The sequence below is a fragment of the Leopardus geoffroyi genome, chromosome A2, assembly GCF_018350155.1.
Source record: "Leopardus geoffroyi isolate Oge1 chromosome A2, O.geoffroyi_Oge1_pat1.0, whole genome shotgun sequence".
In the NCBI taxonomy this organism is placed as follows: Eukaryota; Metazoa; Chordata; class Mammalia; order Carnivora; family Felidae; genus Leopardus; species Leopardus geoffroyi.
The window spans coordinates 104,526,839-104,551,775 of record NC_059331.1 but is presented as its reverse complement, the minus strand read 5'-3'; the positions used below and the strand labels follow the sequence as shown (position 1 = coordinate 104,551,775).

The 24,937-nt window shown below is 35.0% G+C and overlaps 1 protein-coding gene across 9 annotated transcripts in view; it reads right to left on the bottom strand.

Moving 5' to 3' along the window:
* The window catches only part of PHF14 (PHD finger protein 14), a 209,819-nt gene that overhangs the window by 120,049 nt on the left and 64,833 nt on the right, over positions 1-24,937 (bottom strand). For all 9 annotated transcript variants that reach the window (XM_045494924.1, XM_045494920.1, XM_045494926.1 and 6 more), the window contains one exon: positions 17,750-17,918. In XM_045494924.1, the coding sequence (XP_045350880.1) occupies positions 17,750-17,918 (169 nt within the window). The remainder of the gene's footprint in view (positions 1-17,749; positions 17,919-24,937) is intronic.

Sequence of the window (24,937 nt, the reverse complement as noted above, 5' to 3'; positions counted from 1 at the left end):
AAGTACAAACATCAATTTTAAACTAACTTCAAAAGGGACATAGGTAAGCTAATTTATATTTTCTTCAAAAGCAATTACCTTGCCTAAAAGCAAATGAAAAGTTTCCACATAAAAAAATAATGCAGAGAAAATGTCTACATAACAAGGTACTTACACAAAAGTAGCACAGGCAGCCTTTGAGTAATTACATAGTTTCACCAATGAAATACAATTAATATATAAGGAGAAATGGACTAATTCCCTTCTAACCAATAAAGGACTAGAAAAAAAAAAGACTCTTCCAAAGCACACTAGCTTCAGGTGCATAGCTATTTTGAAAGATGTAAAAAACTCATTTGTGAAATACTCTGTAAGTACCCGGTGTGAACCAAACCCTGTAGAAGTAGATAATAGACCTAAAGTGGTTGCCAGGACAGCTCCTATTCTCTTGGGATTTCAGGTCCACTAGTCTACAGATCTTGCTCAGATCTTTCAAAATCTCAACTATAATCAAAATTGTTCCTGAATTTAGAGTAAGTACTTTTTAATACAGTTAATATAAAACTCTACATTCACCTTAAAGATGGGTATAGGAAAAAAAAAAAAAAAAAAAAAAAAGATGGGTTAAAAAAATGCCTAACAATAAAAAATTCTCAAAAAAAAAAAAATGTAACTGGCAACTCTCAGGCAGGAATGGAAAAGGAAAGAATTCATTCAGACTGGCAAAAGGATGAAAAATATCAAGGATGGTAGCAAAAGCATTACTAAAATGATTAAACATAGTATCCAACTAAGATACTGGAATTTTAAGTGAAGGCAAAAGGTATGTGGGTAACTAGGACACTGTATAATTGTGACAAAAAAATGGATATTGGACTAGGAATGTTAAAAAGGACCCATGACATAGTGAGGTCAAAGGAATTAGGATTTAATCATGATTATTTCACATACATCTTAAAATTAAAATCCAGTATTATTTCATATAATCCCATCTCTGTACCCATTTGGAAAACTCTTCACAAATATCCCTGATAGTCATATAGCTTCAATTATACCCAAGAACAAGGAAGCACGTTTTCATAGTAAGACAATTCTAATTGTTGTTGGTACCAGTTTTACTGTCTGAACTTATACTAGCATTCAAGTAACAAAAGTTTAAATATTTAAACATAAGTTGCCAGATCTCTATTATATAAAGGGTCTCTGTCCATTTATTAAACTAATAACATAAAAACAAACTTAATTACAATTGTGATAAGGACAGCAAAAGAAAACAGTACTATGGGAATAATCTTCAATTATTCCTCAGAGTATCCTTCTGGAATTTGACTATAATATCACATTGGATTTTGCTTTCTTAGCTCATATGAACTAAAATTAGGGATGAGGGCAATAATAGATTATTTAAAGCTGTACAACAGATGTGTAATCTCAGTCATTTTTCATTTGCTTAAGAGTCCAACTAGAAACATCATTTTAGCCATGTTACATAGCACAGATAAAAGAGAGGGAAAAGGTGCTGCATCATTCTTTTCTTTTTAAAATATCATCAGTGTCATTAGTCAGCAAAGAATGCAAATCAAAACCATGAGATACCACTTCACGCCCACTAGGATGACTATATAAGGACACAAAAAAATGTTGTTAAGTATGTTAAAAAAAAAAAAAAAAACAACTAGGGTCCTCATACACTGCTGGTGAGAATAGAAAATAGTATGGCCAGTTTAAAAGCAGTTTCTCAAATGTTCAAATCAGAGTTATCCTAGGACCCAGCAATTCCACTCCTAGCAATACAACTAAGATAAGTGAAAACTCATGTTCACAACAAGGCCTGTATGTGAATATTCATAGCAGTATGATTTATAACAGCCAAAAAGTGAAAAACAAAACAAACCCACATATATCCATCAAGTAACAGATGAATAGATAAATTTAAAAATCCAGTATATCCATATAATGGAATATTACACAAAAATCGAAAGAAATGAAGTATCATACATACCATAACATGAATAAGTCCTAAAATATTATGGTAGGTGAAAAAAATGCCGTCAGAAAACACCACATATTATTCCCTTTATAAGGAATGTCCAAAATAGGTAAATATACAGTGACAGAAAGTAGATTAGGAGTTGCCCAGGGCGTGTGGCTAGGAGAATGGAGAATAGAGTCACTGGTAATGGGTATAGGAATTTTGGTGGGAATAGGGGTGCGGGGAGGAGCAGAGCAATAAAAACGTTCTAAAATTAGGGGCGCCTGGGTGGCTCAGTCGGTTCAGTGTCTGACTTCAGCGCAGGTCATGGTCTCGCAGTTCACAAGTTCGAGCCCCGCTTTGGGCTCTGTGCTGACAGCTCAGAGCCTGGAGCCTGCTTTGGATTCTGTGTCTCCCTCTTTCTCTGCCCCTCCCCAGCTTGCTCTCTCTCTCTCTCTCTCTCTCTCTCTCAAAAATAAATATAAACATTAAAAAAAAAAAAGTTCTAAAATTAATTGTGGTAATGGCTGGACAATTCCATGAATTTACCAAAAACCACGAAATTATACAACATTAAATGAATGAATTGTATGGTATGTGAATTATATCTCAATAAAAGTTATAAAAAATTTCAGCCATAAGTTGATCATTTTTAATTGTAGCAAACTTTAAAGAATAATGAACCAATTTTCCATTACTGCTTAAATGATTTTATATTTAACTTACATCTAAATAAAGCAAAAATGCCTTTCAAAATCATTTCAATATCCATCAATGTTGAAAAAACTAATTAAGCACTACAAAATTCATCTACTGACTCTACATCATTTACTCCTTTTAAGTACTTATGTGATTTAGACTGGGATCACATGGATAACCCTGGTTAATCTTCCTATCTCCAGATCCATAACTAAATTTAATCATACCTGCAAAGTTCCTTTGCTATGTAAGGGAACATATTTACAAGGTCTGAGGATTAGGACGTGGACATTTTTGGAGGGCCATTATTCCACTTACCACACTAGAAATCAAATGTATACACAAACACATTTATTAAAGCTATCATCCTATAGATGGAGATGAGGCATTAACAATGACTATTTGAAAAAAATACAAGTAACACTTAAAAAACAAAATCCTGAAGTAAGTAACAATCACACAAACTATATAGATAAGAAATAAAATGCTACTTTGGTTTAAAATTCAGCAACATAAAGGTATAAGGGATTTCACTCCCTCCCTATGCTGTCAAGAGATTACTCCTCTCCCACCAGACACAGGGGGCATATTCTCTGGAGAAAAAAAACTAAACAGACTCTGGACAATGGATTATCAGGCACAGAGAAGCGAACAGTGAGACCGCAAAACAGAAACCAGAAGGTTTAAATGGAATTCTGTTTCTGAACTGTGAGACCTTTAGCCCTTTTTTCCTTACCTGTCCAGGAGTCTGGCAGTTAAAATTATACCTACCAGTTAAGAGATAAGAGAATAGTTCTACTGAACTGATGTAGAAAACATCTACAGATACTGACATTTAAGGTGTTCTCAAAGAATACGTCCCCAGATGATAAAATCACAGCTATAGGGAAAACGGCTTAAACTTAATTACTATATATATATATATATATAGAGAGAGAGAGAGAGAGAGAGAGAGAGAGAGACATCAAAGGATCCCCAGGCATCTGAAAGCTTCCACATGAAAGAGACAAACACAAACAGAAATAAGGATCCCAGAGGAAACAAAGACAATGAAGGATACAAAAGAAAACTGAAAAGTAATTACAATAAATATTCCTAAAGAGATAAAAGAAGTTTTTGCCATCATGAAATAAGAACATCTGTTATTAAAAGAAAAAGGAACAATGAAGGTACATACACATCCCAAATCAGAAATTTAGTAAAACAGTTGGAATATAAAGTTGAGAAAATCTCCCAGAAATTTAAAAGAAAAAAAGAAAGAAATGAATATTATGATTAAAAAAAAAAAAAAAAAAATCAGAGATCCAATTAGGAGCACTAAAATACAATTAGTGGAAGTTCCAGAAAAAGAAAATAGAAAGGATAAAAATTACCAAAGAAATAATAAAAATTCATTTCTCAGAACTAAAATACATGAGTTTTTAAACAGAAAGGGTTCAGTGAGCTCCCAGAAATGAATAAAAATATACCATACCAAACAAGATACTGAATCATACCACTGAATACAATGGAAAAAGATAAAAAAGCCAGAGAGATACAAGACAGGGGGGAAAAAAAGAGTTACAAAAGCAGAAAGCAATACTTATAGCCAGGAGTCAGTCAAGTGATACTTTTTAAAAAAAAAAAAAATGTAGGGGCGCCTGGGTGGCTCAGTCGGTTAAGCGTCCGACTTCAGCTCAGGTCGCGATCTCGCGGTCCGTGAGTTCGAGCCCCGTGTCAGGCTCTGGGCTGATGGCTCAGAGCCTGGAGCCTGCTTCCGATTCTGTGTCTCCCTCTCTCTCTGCCCCTCCCCCATTCATGCTCTGTCTTTCTCTGTCTCAAAAATAAACGTTAAAAAAAAAATTTTTTTTAATGTCATATTTTATGCACAGCCTATTACTATTGAAGCGTAGTTTTTTTTTAATTTTCAAGTATGTAAGATCTCAAAAATTTACCTCTCACTAACCTTTACTAAGTAAGTTATTGAAGAAGTTGCCCCATCAAAATAAGGGAATAAATAGAAAAAAAAGTTTTTTTAATGCAAACAACAAAATATTCTACCTATGGGAGGTTAAAAGGAAGTCCCCTGATGATGAAACAAAGTCCAAGGATGACACTGAAAAACAAACTCAGATTAGAGCTGGAGGAGAAAGGGCTCCAGAGGAAAAATCCAAGATTTTTTTATTTGATATGGCTGACCATATAAAAAAATTTGTGCATTAGAAATATTTTGGGCGCCTGGGTGGCTCAGTCAGATGAGCATCCGACTTCGGCTCTGGTCATGATCTCACAGATTGTGGGTTAGAACCCCATGTTGGGCTCTGTGCTAACAGTTTGCTCAGAGCCTGGAGCCTGCTTCAGATTATGTGTCTCCCTCTCTCTCTGCCCATCCCCCCATCACCCTGTGTCTCTGGCTCTCAAAAATAAATAAATGTTAAAAAAAAAAGTATTTTACAAAGAAGTTGAAGACTGTAGCAAGAGTTGCTTTTAGATTCAAAGAAACTAAATAAATTGAAAAACAATGGAAGGCAAAGGAAGTCATTTTTAAAACTGTATTCATGCCTTCCTTTAAAAATAAACTAAATGAATGAGAATCCTTAAAATTTAATTTATCAGTGGGATAGTCAGTGTATTGTTTCCTTCAGTGTCTGCCTCACCCTGCCTACTCAGCCTTATAACAGTAATAGGGTAAAAAGTGTTCATAAAGTGAGAAAGCATGTTTCTATTATTGTTAAACAATATTTTATCTTTGGGATGTTACTATCATAAAGAAGTCAGTATAAAATTGGCTAGGTAAAACAATCAAATGTCACTTTGAAAATAGAGCAAAAGGAAAATTTCAAAAACATAAAATCTTGGAAGCAAGTCAACAGACACATCTCATGGCCCATTTGTTGAAAAGTGTCTCCTGGAAGCATTCATAAAGACAACCAATAATTATAATAAAGGTAATTTCCAGAAAGGGAAAATAAAAAGATTAACAATAAATATGGTCCTTAAAAATACAACAACTTTTATTACATGTCATGAAGCCTAATTACAAAGTACTACCTTCCCTAGATTCTTTGACTATCAATGTACTTTAACTCTCTAATCAATTAAACAGTGTTAAGGATAAAATAATAAATGCAAATGTGAATTTTAGTTGTAGAAAGACTGCAGATTATTTAACATATTTTATAAATGAGGATACTGAGTACAACAAGGTGTAAATTAAAGTACTTCTCCAAGGCCACACAAAGGGTTATTGGTGGAGTATGAACTACAATTCAAATCTACTATGTGCTAGTCCAGGTACTTTCCACCCCACATTATGCTATCTTACAGGTTTTGATGTTATCTAAAACACTCAAGAATTTGATTTGTACACCATCTTCTACTTTTTTTTTTAATGTTTATTTATTTTTGAGAGAGAGAAGAAGAGACAGACGGAGGAGCAGAGAGAGAGGGACACAGAGGATCTGAAGCAGGCTCTGCGTTGACAGCAATGACATTTAACAAACCAAGCCACCCAGGCGCCCCTACCATCCTCTACTTTTTAAAGGGGATGATGCTACCAAAAAAAAAAAAAAAAAGTCTAAGAGGAAAATATGATTATATTTTAAATGGATAGTTACTTTCTAAAGCATAATTATAAGTCATATCCATAAACAAGGTATTTCTAATTGAATAAACAGAGGAGCTATTTAAATTTTAAAAACTCTTCAATCAATCAATACATCAGAATTTCCTTAGCACAGAAATAATTAGAAGAGAAATGAAGTTTCCTAAAAAAAAATCTGTACCTATTTATCTAAAAAAATAAAATAGTGGATATATTAACATTTTTGCTGAAAATGTGCAACACTCATTAATAATTAATAATCTTAAGTGATAAATGAATCTGTATTAAAACTAAATTATTAGGATTTGATCTAATTAACTTCTCTAAAATTTTGTCCAGTTCATAATGCAAGAGGCTTTTGCTATCAAATTGGCTATTATAAAAACATGTTGTGGGGTGTCTGGTTGGCTCAGTCATTGACCATCGAACTCTTGATTTCAGTTCAGGTCATGATCTCATGATCTCACAGTTCATGGGATCAAGCCCCAAGTCACCGTAGATCCCACTTGGGATTCTCTCTCTCCCTCCCTCCCCTCTGCTCCTTCCCGCCTCACACTCATGCTCTCTCTCTCAAAATAAATAAATAAACATGTAAAAAACAAAAACAAAACATATTGTAAGAAAGACAGCTATAGGTATAATGATACCTAAATTTTTACACTAAATTCCCTGTATTCCCTAGTTAAATTACATTTATTTCAGGGCCACCTTTTTATCAGTATACCTCCTTGATGTAATAGACCATGTCTTCATTTTGGTGTTCTACTCAGGATTTGTTGGCAAGTGCCTTACACTATTAGTTGCTCAAGAGATACATGTTGAAAAAAAATTAACCTGGTCATTGTTCATTAGTAGGACTAGGAACCACAAATAAAGACTAGAGAGTATGGAAAGACCTGGATTCCCACACAGCCAATTTTTATTGCTTAAGACGGAGAACTATTAAACTCTGAAGTAAATATGACTAAAGCACTCACAAAAAAAGATAACTGCTTATAGTTTTGACTATTACAAAGGAAATACAACATAAATTTGAGTTCCTATATATTATAAGCAAAAGTTTATCTTGAAATACTGTCTTCTCTTTACTGGACTCTGAAGGTTTACAAAAGAGGACAACATAGCTAAAGATCAAATAACTGAGGTTAGAGATTGTGTTGCATGCATCAGAAGTTACAATCTACCCTCTAAACGATATGAGATAAAGCTGAAAATGAACAAATCAAAGTAGATTTAAGAACTACAGAATTACTGGGATCTCAAAGGTGTGAAAAACAAAACAATTAACTCTTAAAACTAGAATACTATAAAATCATAAAACACACTATATGATACTAGATAGTGAATGAATCACAGATCAGTAAAACAGCAACTACAAGGTCAATAAGATTACAAAGTTGTTTTGGCTCAATGACAAACAACCTTGAAAGGCAGAAGAAAGAAGATATTACCTGAAACTAGTGGAAAGGAGGTACTGTAATAAAAATTCATAGTTGAAAGATTAAAACCACATAACATTTAAGAAATTCTATTTTTTTTTTTTTTTTACCAAATACAGGAATCAAAGAAAAACACTATATGTGAAGTATCAGCATTTTACATTTAAAAGTGGGCTAGGTATATAAATTAATTCACTGTCCTATAAGAAGGTTTTCATGCAGGAGAAGAAAAGCATTCTCCCAGTACAAAAGAAGCTAAATTATATTATGAAATGAGATTCCAGTCCCAGAGACTAAATATTTTCATTCCTATAATGAAACATACATAAAAAAATTCCCAATTATTATTACTGGCTATCAATGCAGCAGTGAAAACTACTAGTTTTCCCCAGATTGTATAATTAGACATGTGAAAGTTACTATTTTATAAAGTAATATTACCCTATGTACTGAATATATATATTAAAAGCATAGGCTCAACCCTAAAAAACTGCATAAAAGCAGACTTCTGAAATAGACATTGGCAACAGATGGTACAAATTGTAGGAATTCTACAGAAAAGAATTGCTTAATGTAATTTAAATAAAAGGAGCTCTCTGCTGAAATCTTTGTGAAAAGCCCTTTGCACATTTGTGTAGCTTCTATAAATAGAAGAACAGTGGAAGAAACTCACTGGGTTAACAGAGGCTGACCTAACATCACAAGAAACTTTTTTTAAGGTTCTCTACTTTACCCATGTTCCTTCCTTTTAATTAACTAAAAAGAAAGAAAAAAAAGAGGGAGAAAAGAGAAAGAAAAAAGCAAAGAAAAAACCTGTGACATAAATGAATGGCAAACATTGTGAGGGCTCAGCTGGACATTCAGCAAGTCAGGGAAGCAGTTAACCCTCTCTCTATTTTAAAACACTGCTGAGTCTGTAAAAATTCCAGGTTCAACTTCTTTGACCTACACTGAAGTTATCCTTTTGGTATTTACAATTCTTTAAGTCACTGTCTATATTTATGCTGTTAGTGATTATTTTAATCATCTTATCAAGAACTTATTGCATGCTCTGCACAATGCTCAGAGCTGGAAGAAAACAGATGAAATATTATCAGTCTTCAAAGAACAAAGAAAAGGGAGTGAGGGTAAAGGAGTCTGGAAATGTCACTTTTTAGATCACCTAACACTGCCAAGTACTACATTAGGCACTTTTAAAAACTGCAGTTGGTTAGTACGCTAGATTGTCTTTGGTTAATCTGACACACACCTCCATCACCACCACCATCACCTTACTCTGTTTAAGGCTGGAAACCACATTTCCCATAGTCTTCCCCCACAACCTTCTGTCTATGGTTCCATGTTAGTGACCACAGATTTGAAACATTTAAGTGAAGACCATTTTACTCAGGAGGTCATGCTGTGCAGCCATATATTCCTTTCCATTTGCTCCCAAGTCATAGTCCTGGCAGGCTTTGCAGACTTCCCCACAAATCCTCATTTTTCACCTACCCAACAGTATTCTTAGGGCTAAGATCTTCACTGTCAAAGTCTCTGACCTGGTGTCAGCAACTACCACTGACTCGGAGCTTCAAGATAAATATTTCATTGACAATTTCTCTGATGTTTGACAGAACTCCTCTGACCAGTGGTGACAGATTTCTTGACATCTACAGCCCCAGATATACCAGCAGTGGTTAACCCCCTAATTCCCCACAGAGTGAATTCCGTTTTCTTGATCAAACCCTTAGTCACTAAGCTGCTGAAATCATGAGAAGCCTGTGATTCTGGCCTTAGGAGAAGTGCCAGGAAAAATCCTACCCAGAAAGGCAGCACAATGAGTACTTAAAAATATGGGCTCAGGAGCTATCTGATTCCCGGCTCTATCATTTAGAAGCTGTATGTCCTTCTGCAAGTTACTTGACATCTTTGCCTCAGTTTCTCAATTGTAAAATGGCAATGACATTAGTAACTACTTCGTTAGTACAGTAATGACAATTAATATAAAATACAAAGTAAATCACAAGTAATGGGTAAATTAAAAAATGCTTTTCAACGCTTCTCATTCTGATTTTCTAAAACCAGATCATTCTTCTTTTACTTATTAATACTTTAATAGTTCCATGTTACTTGAACTATGCCCAGATTACTTTTCCGTATGACTCACTGATCACCCTTTCCTTTTTTTGACAGATACACCAAAAGAAATGTCAGAAAATCAAAGTTCAAAATATGTACCCTTGTAATAAAGGCAAATTCAAGGCATGTGAATTAGACTGGGGGAGGGTAATGTTGGGAGGAAAATCAAAGGAGACTTTATAATTTTGAATTTCTTTTAACAAAAAGTATTAACATATTACTTTCACAGCTAAAATTCAATTTAAAAATAATTCTAACATTCAGAGTAAATGTTTAAAAATAATGATACCCTAACAATATAAGATAACATAAAAATATCAATCAGAGAAAATGTCTATGTATGTATAGAAGTATTTTCTGAAAATGTAATATGATTTCATTCTTACACTTAAAAATAGCTCTTTTAACCCATTATTTTTAAACACCAAATCTCTAGTGCTATCATTTTTTTCAAGTAACTTTTCTGGATAATCTTTTAACATCTTTGGATAGAAAAATAAATTAGGAAAGTAACAGTAACACTGGGACTACATACATCTATATATATATGTTTTAAGTTTATTTATTTATTTTGAGAGAAAGAGAGTACAAGCAGGGGAGGGACAGACAGAGAAAATCCCAAGCAGGCTCTGCACCAGCAGCACAGAGTCCGATGCTGGGCTCAAACTCATGAACCATGAGATCATGACCTGAGCTGAAACCAAGAGGCGGAGACTTAACTGAATGAGCCACCTACGTGCCCCAAAAAGCATCTGTATCTTATTGGATCTACTGTCTCAAAATATACTGTATTCGTTCATATTTCTATAAATCTTTATTAAGGAAATCAGAGTAGAATAAAATGAAAAATGACTTTCCTCAGGATCTAAATAATAAAAATATATTAAGCCTTGCCAAAGTGGTCTATTACCCATTGCACTCTCTGACTATGATAAATGGAAACTTCCTGTCAGCAATAAAGAGTGGATGCCATTCTTCTAATAGCAGCCTTGTTCGGCACAAAGCAGGCAGTGGAGCACAAAAATTGAGTCCATGGGCCCATCTCTCTTAACACTGATCAACCAAATGAACAAATCCAAAAGATATCTGTTGCTTAATCAAAAAAGCTAAGATGCAATAAACCAAATGTTTTAGGTGGATTTGGAGTATCTAGTTAGGCAAAAAGACCATTGTGTACTTCTCTATCTTCACTGCCAATATCAAAGTATATACTTTTTTTCTACAGCAAGTTTCATAGTATTTACAATTTAGAGGGAAACAAGCAGACCAACACAGAAGAGCAAAATAAACATATACTGGCAGCCAATATATACACATGCTGCCAGTGTACTTAGAGATTTGCTGCTTCTAATTTTTTCTTTTTTTTAATATCAATTTCCTCAAGGTAGAATAACCTTCAAACAGTTTATTAACTTCTATACTATTGCACTGTGATTAAGCACAGTGATGCCAATGCTCATATAAGCTTGGGGGGAGCTTATATGGGAATTCACACTCAGCTCAAAGCGCAAAGAAGTGTTGAATCTCATATTTTTTTAGTTAACTTATTCTTGAGAGATAGAGCATGTGTGCATGTGAGCAAGAGCAGGGGAGGAGCAGAGGGAGAGAGAGAAAATCCTGCACTGATAGTGCAGAGGCTGACAGGGGGCTCAAACTCAGGAACCACGAGTTCATGACCTGAGACAAAATCAAGAGTTGGATGCTTAACTGACACTCTGGTGCCCCCGAATCTCATATCTAATGTGAATAAGCTCAGGTACACAAATTAGTAATTGGATATATGCCTGCCTTTGAGCACCATATTTCCAAAGACACTACCAAAAGCCAAATGTTTGACGACTCCATTTGTACCTCAACTAAACCTCTAAATCTCTTCTACAAACCTTAAAAGAAAAAACACAGGTTCTTAATTCAAACGATCTGAGTTCAAGTCTTATTCTGCTTACTATCTATAAGATCACAGGTAGGTTACTCAAGCTTTCTGTGTCTCAGTTTTATTTTGAGTGAAATAGGTGTTATAATAGTCAAATACGAACTTATTTTTTATAAGAGGGAGTAGGCTGGAGGATTAGTACAGTGTCTGCATATGAGGCATACTCAATAAATGTTAGGTTTTACTACTAATTAAACAATCTTAGATAAAGGTAAACTAATCCCTCATGTCCTCTTCTGATTTACTGTCCTTTGCAAAAAGTAATGAAGTAAAATATCCAATGGTCAAACAGTAGAAAGAAATACAAAATAATAAACTAGTTGGGTTTATTGGCAATATAGCTAAACAGAAGTTAATAGTAGCAACATACAAGAATTTGCTCAAATACGCCAACATGTTCCCTTCTTTCCTTCTTTTGCTCCTTTACTACCACAAGAATGTTACTTTTAAATGTAAAAATATAAAGTATACAAAGTGAGAAAGTAATAGCAGAGGTAAGAAAAGTTGTTCATCAAAATAGGACTTCAATCTATGGCAGCCATGATCCTGTATGCATATATGTCTATGTATATACATACACACACACACATATATATATACGTATATACACATAGATACATATGTGTTTGTTTGTTTGTTTGTTTTAATTTGAGAGAGAAAGAGGATGAGAGGAGGGAGAGGGGCAGAGGGAGAGAGAGAAATTTAGGCAGCCTCCATGCTCAGTGCAGAGGCTGACATGGGGCTCAATCCCACAACTCTGCAATCATGACCTGAGCTAAAATCAAGAGTTGGACGCTTAACCAACCAAGCACCCAGGCGCCCCTCATTTTATACTTTTGATGGTTCTTGGACAACTCTACAGAGACAGTCCTTCAAAAAAAATAAAAAGTTAAAGTGCTGTATGCCTAATTATAAAGACTGAATTTTTAAAAACAAAATTACTCTAACCGGATATTAATTCACATATCCCACAAAAAAGACTTTTGAAACTAGAAAATTCACTTTTACTAGCATGACATAATCCAAACTATTTTTCTAAAAATTATACTAGCACTATAGCCCAAGGGAATATATGCTTAACAGAAATGGTAGAAAGTTGTAGAACAAATCAAAGTTGTAAAACAAATTATCATTTTAATAGTTTTATTAAGTGTAACATTATTTTGAAATGAGAAATTAAGGCCTAGGATATATGTCATGAATTCCCTATGTCACAAAGGTAAATCTTCCTCAAAATTTTGATAGAGTAATATGACTACTGTGAAATGAAGTACACTTTGATCAATAATGGCAGGAAAAATTAAAACTAACAAAAGAAATATTTTTTTTAATTTTTTTAACGTTTATTTATTTTTGAGAGAGAGGGAGAGACAGAGACAAGCACAAGCAAGGGAGGGTCAGAGAGAGAGGGAGAGACAGAATCCAAAGCAGGCTCCAGGCTCCGAGCTGTCAGCAAAGAGCCTGATGCGGGTCTCCAATTCATGAATCACTAATCACAACCTGAGGAGAAGTCAGACACTTAACTGACTGAACCACTCAGGCACCCCCTCAATAGATTTTGTTACTGAGAATCTTATCGTATTATATCTAGTTTTATAGATGGGGCAGCAAAGGCCCAGGTATCTTAATCAAAATCACACAATCTAGTTAATAGGATGAGGAGGGAGGAAGAAGAAAATGAACATAAGTTGATGTTAATATGTCCCAGACATCATGATCGGTACTTTATGTAAATTATCTAATTTAATTTTCAAAGCAACTGTAATAGGCTGAATACTGGCCTCCACAATATCCATATCCTAATCCTCGGAACTTGTAAATGATACTTGATAACAAAAAGAGACTTTGTAGATGTAATTTAGCCAAGGATTTTGAGATGAATTCAGGTGGGCCTGAATCACAGAGGTTCTTATAAGAGGGAAATAGAAGATCAGAGAGGAAACATATGTGAGTTTGGAAATGAGGTAAAAGTGGTGTGAGAAGAGGCTTGAGCCAAGGAATATAGGTGGCCTCTAGAAGCTAGAAAAGGCAAAGAAATGGATAATCCCTAACAACCTCTAAAAGACCAGTCCTGTCAACACCTTGACTTTAGCCTAATAAAACTGACTGGAGACTTCTGGCCTCTAGAACTGTAAGATAATAAATCTGTGTTATTTTAAGCCACCAAAATCATGGTAATTGTTATAGCACCTATAGGAAATTCATACAGCAGCTCAGCTGGGGAACTCAGGTAAGGGTTAGGTAATTTGTTCAATATCACAATATCTCTGTAATAGGAAGTTCAATGTGGGGCACCTGGGTGGCTAATAAGTGTAGTAATACACGTACCAGAATAAAAAGTATAAGTAGAAAAATACTAGGAACAAGAATTGAAAAATTAAAAGGAGAGATAAATCAGTTATTTACTGTGAAAGATACTTGGTTATACATACAAATGAGCTGGCAGTTAGATACCTAGATTCCCATAATTAACAGTGTGCTAAGAAAAGAAAGTAAGCTGCCTCATTTTTAACCACACCGTCTAATTAAAATGTTAATATATCTCTGAAACAGAACTGATACGATAAAAAGTTAAAGTAACAATAGGAACTCAGCCTAAATGGTAACATCAAAATCAAGATGACTGAATCACTCTCCTCTGCATCTCTCATTCTTACATTCCTCGATCAGGTACTTGACCAATAGAATAGCCTCATCAAAGATTTTCTGAATTGCTGTATGGATTAATCGGGGGGGAAGGAAGGGAAGAAGGAAGCAAAAAAGTAAGAGTAATAATGATAAACATTATCCAGATAGTTATTTTCTAACTTCAGTCTGCATAAGAATAAAACCTAAAAAGTCTGCTTAAACCAACCCCTAATTCTAAGTTATTAGTTCTTGGATGAGTCCAAAACCTACATTCCAACAAACACCCCACAGATGACCTTTATGCAAGTAATCCGTGGCCTCTAGAACATCATTTCCAAAGCTGGTACCACTCAGCACTATATGATACAATAAAAAATGGTCTTGAAAAAAGTGCTCTTTGATAAAATAGGTTAGGAAAAAGTTAAAGTAATCATTATTCTAAACAGTAGTGTTTCTCAGACCTTGAGTATACATTTGAATTCCCCCAAGAAAAAAAGTAATCATACTGTATTTCCTAAAATTACTGGCCATAGAATCCTTTCTTGTGTTTTACCCACACACATCTACAAGAAGACTAAGACTTTTACACAAGAAAACAAGAGACAAATAATACAGTAAAAGGAATTGGAATAAATTAGAAAATTCAAAAGCTTCCTTATAATTCCAGGCTGTGAGAACAAGTAAACTAAAAGAAAATATGATCCTCTTTTATCTGAAATAATACTAAACCATGGACACAAAAATATCACTGTAATATGTACAAAATTTCCGTCTCTGGTTAAAGATGATAACACCGGTCCTAAAGATTTCTTTAAACAGTAAAGAAAACGATGTTTCATAAAAGGATAATCTTTGCAAACACAGACACATGCTTTACTCGGATATCTTAATAGCCACATTGAAGTTTTTGGCATTGAAGTTACAGAAAATGTATTAGAAATGAGCAGGCTTAGGGCGCCTCGGTGGCTCTGTCGGTTAAGTATCTGACTTCGGCTCAGGTAATGATCTCACAGTTTGTGGGTTTGGGCCCTGTGTCGGGCTCTGTGCTGACAGCTCAGAGCCTGGAGCCTGCTTCAGATTCTGTGTCTCCCTCTGTCTCTACCTCTGCCCCACTCGTGCTCTCTCTCTTTAAAAAAATAAACATTAAAAAAATTTTAAAAAAGAAAGAATGAAAGAGAAAGAAAGGAAGAAGGAAGGAAGAAGTGAGCAGGCTTGAAGGAAGATTCTCTCTAGTTCATTTGTAAACAAAATATATTTGTGAGGCCAAAAAAAATTGTTTTAAACTAATGGGAATTACAAATAAAACAATTTCAAGTTGATTAATTTAGAGCATTGAAAAGCAACTATTTAAATTATCTGGGAGACAATTTCCACATCTGTTTCCTCAATTTCAAATAAGCTCATAACACAAACTGAATGAAATACTCGAAGTAACTTTTCTTATGATTAGATTAAATGTGTTATTACAGATTAAAGAAAATTAAAGAAATTAAAGAAAGCTGTTACTTTAAGGAAAAAAGAAAAAACTCTTTACAACTAAACAGGTAACAAAACAAAGGATGACAACTAACCCTAAAAATAGCTACATCCTGGGATGCCTGGGTGGCTCAGTCTGTTAAGCATCCGACTCTTCACCTCAGCTCAGGTCTTGATCTCAGGGTCGTGAGCTCAAGCCCGGCCACTAGACTCTGTGCTGGGCATAAAGCCTACTTAAAAAAAAAAAAAAAAAAAAAAAAAAAATCTACATCTCCTTCAGGAGGAGGCAGATTTTTCAAAAGTGTCTGCCTTGGTTCAGAGTCAGAAAGTAAAAAATGTCTCCCCAGGAATTCATAACTGCAAGCCAGCCTTCACTGGACTGGGGCAGAAATTGACACTATTTATATAATGGAAAAAGACACACACACCAAACTTATTTAAAATGGTCTTAGGTTAGGGGTGCATGGATGGCTCAGTCGGTTAAGCAGCTGACTCTTGATTTTGGCTCGGGTCATGATCTCAGAGTTCATGAGATTGAGCCCCATGATGGGCTCTGCACTGACAGCATGGAGCATACTTGGGATTTTCTCTCTCCTATCTCTCTGCCCCTCTCCCCACTAACTCTCTTTCTCTCTCTTAAAATAAATAATAAACAAACATTTAAAAATAAATAAAATAATAAAATGGTCTTAGGTTAGTACACCTCATCGGCACCTGGTAATAACAAATATAAATACTTTCTGGAAGAAATTCTTTAAACTCTAACCTCAAAAATTTTGTGAGGAGAAACAGACTAACAACCTCATAGAAAAATCGGAGAAGACTTGCATTTACATTTCCTAATAGATAAAATACATAGATACTCAAAGTCGTTAGTATTGAGACAAATACAAAATAAAATGATATACTATTTTACATGTATTGCATTGGAAAGCATTAAAATATTGCACAAAATAAGGTTAGGGAACAATAGTAAGATTATTCATTGCTATGAATATAAACTGGTTTAAAACACAGTGGAATTAACTAGCAAAACTGAAGACGCACATATTCGATAACTAAGCAAATGAACACCTTGGTATATATCCTAACTCCTTGTTACCATGCTGCAGGAGACATTTACAAAAATATTCAAAACAGAGTTGTTTAAAAAGGAAAAAAGATGGAAACAAAACTGCCAATCTAAAGAACAAAACATATGATCTATTGTTTTAATAAAAAATACTACACATTAGTAAAAATAAATGAACTGTAACTACACAGATCAGGATTTATGAATCACATCAACAAAATTTGGTTAGGGGCACCTGGGAGGCTCAGTTGGTTGAGCATCTGACTCTTGATTTCTGCTCGGGTCATGAGCTCACAGTTCGTTAGTTCAAGCCCCTCACTGGGCTCTGTGCTGACAGCACAGAGCCTGCTTCAGATTCTTTCTCCCCCTCTCTCTCTGCCTCTCCCCTGCTCAAGCTCTCTCTCTCAAAATAATAAGCTTAAAAACAAAAAAAAAAAACTGGTCAAATTAACAAATACCAAAAGGAAAAGCCTGACTCCATTCATACAAAATTTAAAAACTGCAAAACTATGTATTATTTACAAATACACACATTTGGAAAGTCATTACTGAAAAAAAAAGAAAAGAATGAGAAATACAAAGTTGAGGAAGGAGGTGATCTCTGTGCTAGCCAGGTAAGAATGAAATTACCAAGGGATTCACAGGGGACATCAGGCTTTGTTACTGTTTATTTTTGAAGCAGGTCAGTGGATACAGTGGGTATTCATTTATTATTATGCTTTAAGTTGAATATATAAAGCATAAATTCTCAGTTATGTATGGTATATTTCATAATGTAAAACAACAAACTGGCCTCAGAATTTTGCCCTCAGAAGTTTGTGATGATTATGATAAACAGGGAAAAAATTACCGTATTTCTTATTGGAATCTTCTTGGGTTCTGGGGGCATGTCCTGTGGAACAAATTTCACTGGTTCCTTAATCTGCCTCCTTGATCGTTTGGTACCATCTGGTAAGGTTTCCATGGCCATGTCTGCTTCCATGTCACTGCTCCCTGCCTGGTCACATTCTGAACACTGCCTATATAAAGAAAAAAATGTAAGTTCGTACGTTTATTTTTATCTTCTAGTGTTAGCTATGGTTTCTATTAATACAAAATTCAGGTAGATGTGAAGAATGTATGAAACTATATACAAGTATGTGTGACCATAGGGTATACAATGACTACATACAGAGAGGTACATACACTCCTATAAGAATGTCAATAGTAAATGTATAAAGCAATTCCATGTACTCTGTAAGTATCATAAGAACACATGCAATAATGCTACATGTTTAAGTAAACCCATGTAAGAGATTTCAGCACTGGTGGCACAGTCCAAAGCAACAGAAATGTGTCTCTCCACCTAGAAAAAAACTGCACTGGCAGATTTTGTTTAATACAATTATTTTAGAACTCTGGATTCTACTGAAGGCTTGTAAATTCCAGGGAAAGGCTAGCACAGGTAAATCACCATTGATTTCTGTTAATTTCATTTCTCAGCAGTCAAAACTACCCAACCTCCAACCAAGCCACATGGCAGGCAGTTGTGCACATATCCCTGCAGTGGCTTACATACAGTCAGTAAGAACCAGGATAGCCAAAACAAACCATGTCCTCCAAATATTGGGAATCCATACTCTGATTGGGAATCACTGCTTCTGATCACAGAAGTACAAATAGGTAGGTGTGTGGTAAGGACCCTCCCTAAAGAATGTAGTGGAGGCTTCTCAGAACAAAGGAAGGCAATGTGACCCAATCAACTCCTATACAGGTATGTATAGCTCTGACACGACTCTGTAACTTGAAATGTGTCCAATCAGACTATATGTGTCACCACATACGGGAGACAAAGAAGTAGAAGTTGCATAAAAGGCTATACCCTGCTGTACTCGGGACTCAGCCTTTTTGGGATCTTAACCCGCTGAGCCCAGGTGGCACAAATAAAGCTGCTTCCTAGAAAGAGGAACCTCAGAGTTCCGTTTCTCTGTGTAAGAACCCTGCTATATGTGACCCCCCACTTGGCCTGAAATGACTTCCAGTACTTAAAAGACCATTGTCATTTATTTCCACCTTCATTTTTCTCTTTGTCCTCTTTTGGGAACCAGACATTAAAGATATAGACATTCAAAACATAAGTGCATATACAAGAAAAATTAGAAAGTGGCCACCCTTACCCAGGGAAAGGCTTAGAAAACATATGAGAAGACTGCAAGTTTATACCTCAGTCTGATCCTTAGCAGAGAGATAGCACACTATAATAAAAAACAACAAACAAACAAAAACAGTAATAAAACAGCAAATGCTGGGAATGGAGAAAATCTCATTTCTGAAGTTATTACATTATTAAACTCAAATGTCCAGTTTTTGACAAAAACCCCACAAGAAATAGGAAAAGGAAAGTATGGTCCATTAAAAGAGAAAAAAAATTTAACAGAAACTGTCCCAGAAAACCTGATGGCAGATCGACAAGACAAAGAATTATTCTTTAAATGTTCAATGAACTAACAGAGATTGTGGGAAAAGACAAGAAACAATTCATGAACAAAATGGAAATATCAATAAAGAGACAGAAAGCCTAAAAATAAATGAAAAAGAAATTCTTTAGATGAAAAGTATAATAACTGAAATGGAAAATTTACTAAAAGGATTACAAGGGTAGATTTCCAGGGGCACACAGATGGCACAGATAGTTAAGAGTCTGACTTTTGATTCCAGCTCAGGTCATGAGAATGAGACCTGCATTGGGCTCCTTATGGACAGCACAGAGCCTGCTTGGGATTCTCTCTCCCTCTCTCTCGGCCCCTTCCCTGTTTACATATTCTCTCTCTCAAAATAAATAAACTTTACTTAAAAAAAAAAAAAAAAGGCAGATTTCCAACTACACAACCTATCCTCACACCTAAAGGAGCTAGAAAACAGCAAATAAAGCCTAAAGTCAGCAGAAGGGAGATAATAAAGATTAGAGCAGAAATAAAATATATAAAAACAAACAAACAAAACAGTAGAAAAGATCAACAAAACCAAAAGCTGGTTCTCTGAAAGAGTTAACAAAATTGATAAACCCCTACCCAGACTTATCAAAAAGAGAAAGGACTCAAATAGATAAAATCACAAATGAAAGAGGAGAGATCACAACCAACACCAAAGAAATACAAATGATCATAAGAGAATACCATGAAAAATTACATTTTAACAAAATAGGCAATCTGGAAGAAATGGAAAAATTCCTAGAAATTCACAAACTACCAAAACTAAAGCAGAAAGAATAGAAATTTGAATAGGCCCATAACCAGCAAAGAAATTGAATCAGTAATCAAAAATCTCCCAACAAACAAGAGTCCTAGGCCAGATGGCTTCCCAGGGAAATTCTACCAAATATTTTTTTTTTATTGTTTATTTATTTTTGACACAGAGAGAGACAGAGCATGAGCAGGGGAGGGGCAGAGAGAGATAGACACACAGAATCTGAAGCAGGTTCCAGGCTCTGAGCTGTCAGCACAGAGCCCGATGCGGGGCTCAAACTCACAGACCGTGAGATCATGATCTGAGCCGAAGTCGGATGCTCAACCAACTGAGCCACCCAGGCGTCCCTCTACCAAACATTTAAAGCATGGTTAATACCTATTCTTCTCAAACTGTTCTAAAAAATAGAAACAGAAGGGTAACTTCCAAACTCATTCTATGAAGCCAGCATTACTTTGATTCCCAAACTGGACAAAGACCCCGCTAAAAAGAATTACAGGCCAATATCCCTGATGAACATGAATGTACTAGCAAATCAAAATCAACAGTACATGAAAAGAATTATTCACCATGATCAAGTGGGATTTATTCCTGGGCTGCTGGGGTGGTTCAATATCCACAAATTAATCACTGTGATACACCACATTAATAAAAGGAAGGATGAAAACTATAAGATCCTGTCAACAGATGCAGAAAAAGCATCTGACAAAATAAAGCATCCATTCTTAATAAAAACGTCCATAAAGTTTGGATAAATGGAACATACCTCAACACAATAAAAGCCATATACAAAAGACCCATAGCTAATATCATCCTCAATGGGGAAAAACTGAGAACCTTTCTCCTACAGTCAGAAATAAGACACAGATGTCCACTCTCACCATTACTATTTAACATAGTATTGGAAGTCTTAGCCTCAGCAATCAGACAACAAAAAGAAAATGTATCCAAATCAGCAAGAAAGAAGTCAAACTTCACTCTTCACAGACAACATGACACTCGATGGAGAAAACCCAAAAGATTCTACCAAAACATTGCTATAACCAACACATGAATTCAGCAACATCTCAGGATATAAAATCAATGTGCAGATATCTGTTGCACTTCTGTATGCCAATAATGATGCAGCAGAAAAAAAAAAAAAATCAAGGAATCGATCCCATTTGCAATTGTACCAGACACAATAAGATACCTAGGAATAAATTAATGAGGTAAAAGATCTTTACTCTGAAAATTATAGAACAATTTTAAAATAAACTGAAGAGGATACAAAGAAATGGAAAAGCATTCCATGTTCATGAACTAGAAGAAAAAGCATTGTTAAAATGTCTACACTACCCAAAGTAATCTACACATTTAATGCAATTCCTATCAAACTACCACCAGCATTTTTCACAGAGCTAGAGCAAACAATCTTAAAATCTGTATGAAACCAAAAAAGACCCCAAAGAGTCAAAGCAATCCTGAAAAAGAAAATTAAAACTGGAGGCATCACGAATCCAGATTTCAAGCTATATTACAAAGCTATTGCAAAGACAGTATAGTACTAGCACAAAAACAGACACAGATCAATGGAACAGAACAGAAAACCCAGAAATGGACCCACAACTACATGGTCAACTAATCTTTGACAAAGCAGGAAAGAATATGCAATGGAAAAAAAGACAGTCTCTACAACAAATGGTGTTGGGAAAACTGGACCATTTTCTTACACCATACACAAAAATAAATTCAAAATGCATGAAAGACCTAAATGTGAGATAGGAAACCACCAAAATCCTAGAGAAGAACACCAGCAGAAACCTCTTCAGCCTCAGCTGTAGCAACTTCTTACTAGACATGTCGCCAAAGGCAAGCGAACATAAGCAAAAATGAACTATTGGGACCTTATCAAGATAAAAAGCTTCTGCACAGTGAAGGAAACAATCAGCAAAACTAAAAGGCAACTGACGGAATGGGAGAAGATACTTGCAAATGTCATATCAGGTAAAGGGTTAGGATCCAAAATCTGTAAATAACTGATCAAACTCAACACCCAAAAAACAAATAATCCAGTGAAGAAATGGACAGAAGACATGCATAGTCATTTTTCCAAAGAAGACATCCAGATGGCTAACAGACACTTGAAAAGATGCTCAACATCAGTCATCATCAGGGAAATACAAATCAAAACCACAGTGTGATATCACCTTACACCTGTAAGAATGGCTAAAATTAACAACACAATAAACAACAGGTGGTGGTGAGGATGCAGAGAAAGGGGAACCCTCTTGCACTGTTGGCGGGAATACAAACTGGTGCAGCCACCAGTGTGGGATACAAAAATACAGATTCGAAAGGGCACATGCACCTGAATGTTTATAGCAGCATTTATCAACAATTGCCAAACTATGCAGAGAGCCCAGATATCTATCAATTGATGAATGGATAAAGATGTGGTGTGTGTGTATACACACAAACATATATGGAATATATACACATATAAGGGAATATTATATATGTGTGTATACACACACACACACACACACACACACACACACATATATATATACAATGAAATATTAGCCATCAAAAAGAATGAAATCTTGCCATTTGCAATGACATGAAGCTAGAATATATTATGCTCAGTGAAATAAGTCACCCAGGGAAAGACAAATACCATATGATTTCACTTAGGTGTGGAATTTGAGAAACAAAACAGATGAACATATTGGAAGGGGTGGGGGAGAGAAGAGATGGAAACAAACCACAAGAGACTCTTGATAGATAACAAACTGGGTTGACAGAAGGAGGTGAGTGGGAGATAGGCTAGATGAGTGATGGATACTAACTCAGGAACTTGCGATGAGCACTGGGTGTTGTATGTAAGTGATGACTCACTGAATTCTACTCCTGAAACCAATATGGCACTGTATGTTAGTTAACTAAAATTTAAATTTTTAAAAAATGGAAAAAAATAAAATAAAAATGGAAAAAAAATGGACAGACTTGAGCAGCAAACTTGAAAGAAAGAATAATGGAAATTACAAAGTCTGAGGAACAAAAAGGAAAAAAAAACTTGAAGAAAAGCAAACAGATCTTAAGAGGCATGTGGGACATCAACAAATGGACCAACATCTGCACTGTGGAAGGCTCAGAAGGAGAAAAAGGACAGGGAGAATATCTGAATAATGACTGAAAACTTCCCAAAGTTTGATGAAAGATGTTAATATAAACATCCAAGAAGCTCAGCAAATACCAAGGAAGATAAACTCAAAGAATCCCACACCAAGACATATTATAATCAGTATTTCCAAAGAAAAAGACCCAAGGAAAATCTTCAAAGTATAAAGACAGAAATTCAGAATCATCACATATAAAGGAACCTCAGTAAGATTATAAGCAGATCTCTCATCAGAAATTTTGGAGGCCAGAAGGCAGTGGATTAATATATTCAAAATGCTAAAAGAATAAAGAAAAAAAAAAAAAAAACCCTGTCAACCAAGAATCCTATGTCCAGCAAAACTGTCCTTCAAAAGAGTGAGAGAAATTAAGACAGTCCTAGACAAACGAAAGCTGGGGGAGTTTGATATTACCAGACCTGTCCTGCAAGAAATGCTCAAGAGAGCCCTGCAGGGTAAAAAGAAAAAGAAAAAAGAAAACAAAAAAGGACACTAGACAGCAACTCAGAGCTATTATGGAAAAATAAAGATCTCAATAAAGGTTAATGCATGATCAATTATAAAAGCTGGTATTATAACAATGGTTTGTAATCTCACTTTTTACATAATGTAAGAGATGAATACGTTAAAAAAATTAATACCCTAAAAGCTAATATTATCCCTGTTTTTGAAGTCCACATGCATGTTAAAGAAGGATTTAAATTAGATATGCAAATATACACAAATGACCAAAAAGCACAGGAAAAGGAGCTAAACATTACTAATCATTACGGAAATGAAAATCAAAATTATAATGAGACACCACCTCACATCCAATAGGATGGCTATTATCAAAACAGAAATAGTAAATGCTGGCAAGGATATAGAGAATTTGGAACACTTATACACTGCTGATGTACTGCTGCTGACGGTATATCTGCTTTGGAAAGCAGTATGGTGGTTCCTCAAAAAATTAAAAATAGAATTACCATATAATCCACTCTCAAAGAGACATCTGTACACCCATGTTCATAGAAGCATTATTTACAATAGCTGTAGGAGTAACCCTAGTAACTACTGATAAACGGATAAGGAAAATGTGGTACAGATATCATGGACTACCATTCAGCTTTAACAACGAAGAGCATTCTGCAATATGCTACAGTATCAATGAACTTGAAGACCTTACTCTAACTGAAATAAGCTAATCACAATGAAAAATACTGTATGATTTCCACTTACATGAGGTACTTATAACAGTAGTTAAAATCACAGAAACTGAAAGTAGAATGGTGCTTGCCAGGGGCTGGAGGTGAGGGAGGAATAGGGAGCTACTGTTTAATATGTAGACTTTTAATTTTTACACTTAGAAATGATTAAGATGGTAAGTTTCATGTTATATGTATTTTGCTACAATAAAATATTTGAAAAAACATTAGTTACACTAAAATATAATTAACCCTGAAACTTCAGTCTATATCAGTGCTGTTCAGTAGAACTTTATATGATGTTAGAATTCTCTATAACTGCACTATCCAGTACAATAGCCACTAGACATATATAGCTACTGGGTACTTGTATGTGGCTAATGTGACTGAGGATCTGATTTTTTTAATTTTAATTTTAATCAATTTAAATTCAAGTTGTTACATGTGGCTAGTGGCTAACATTTG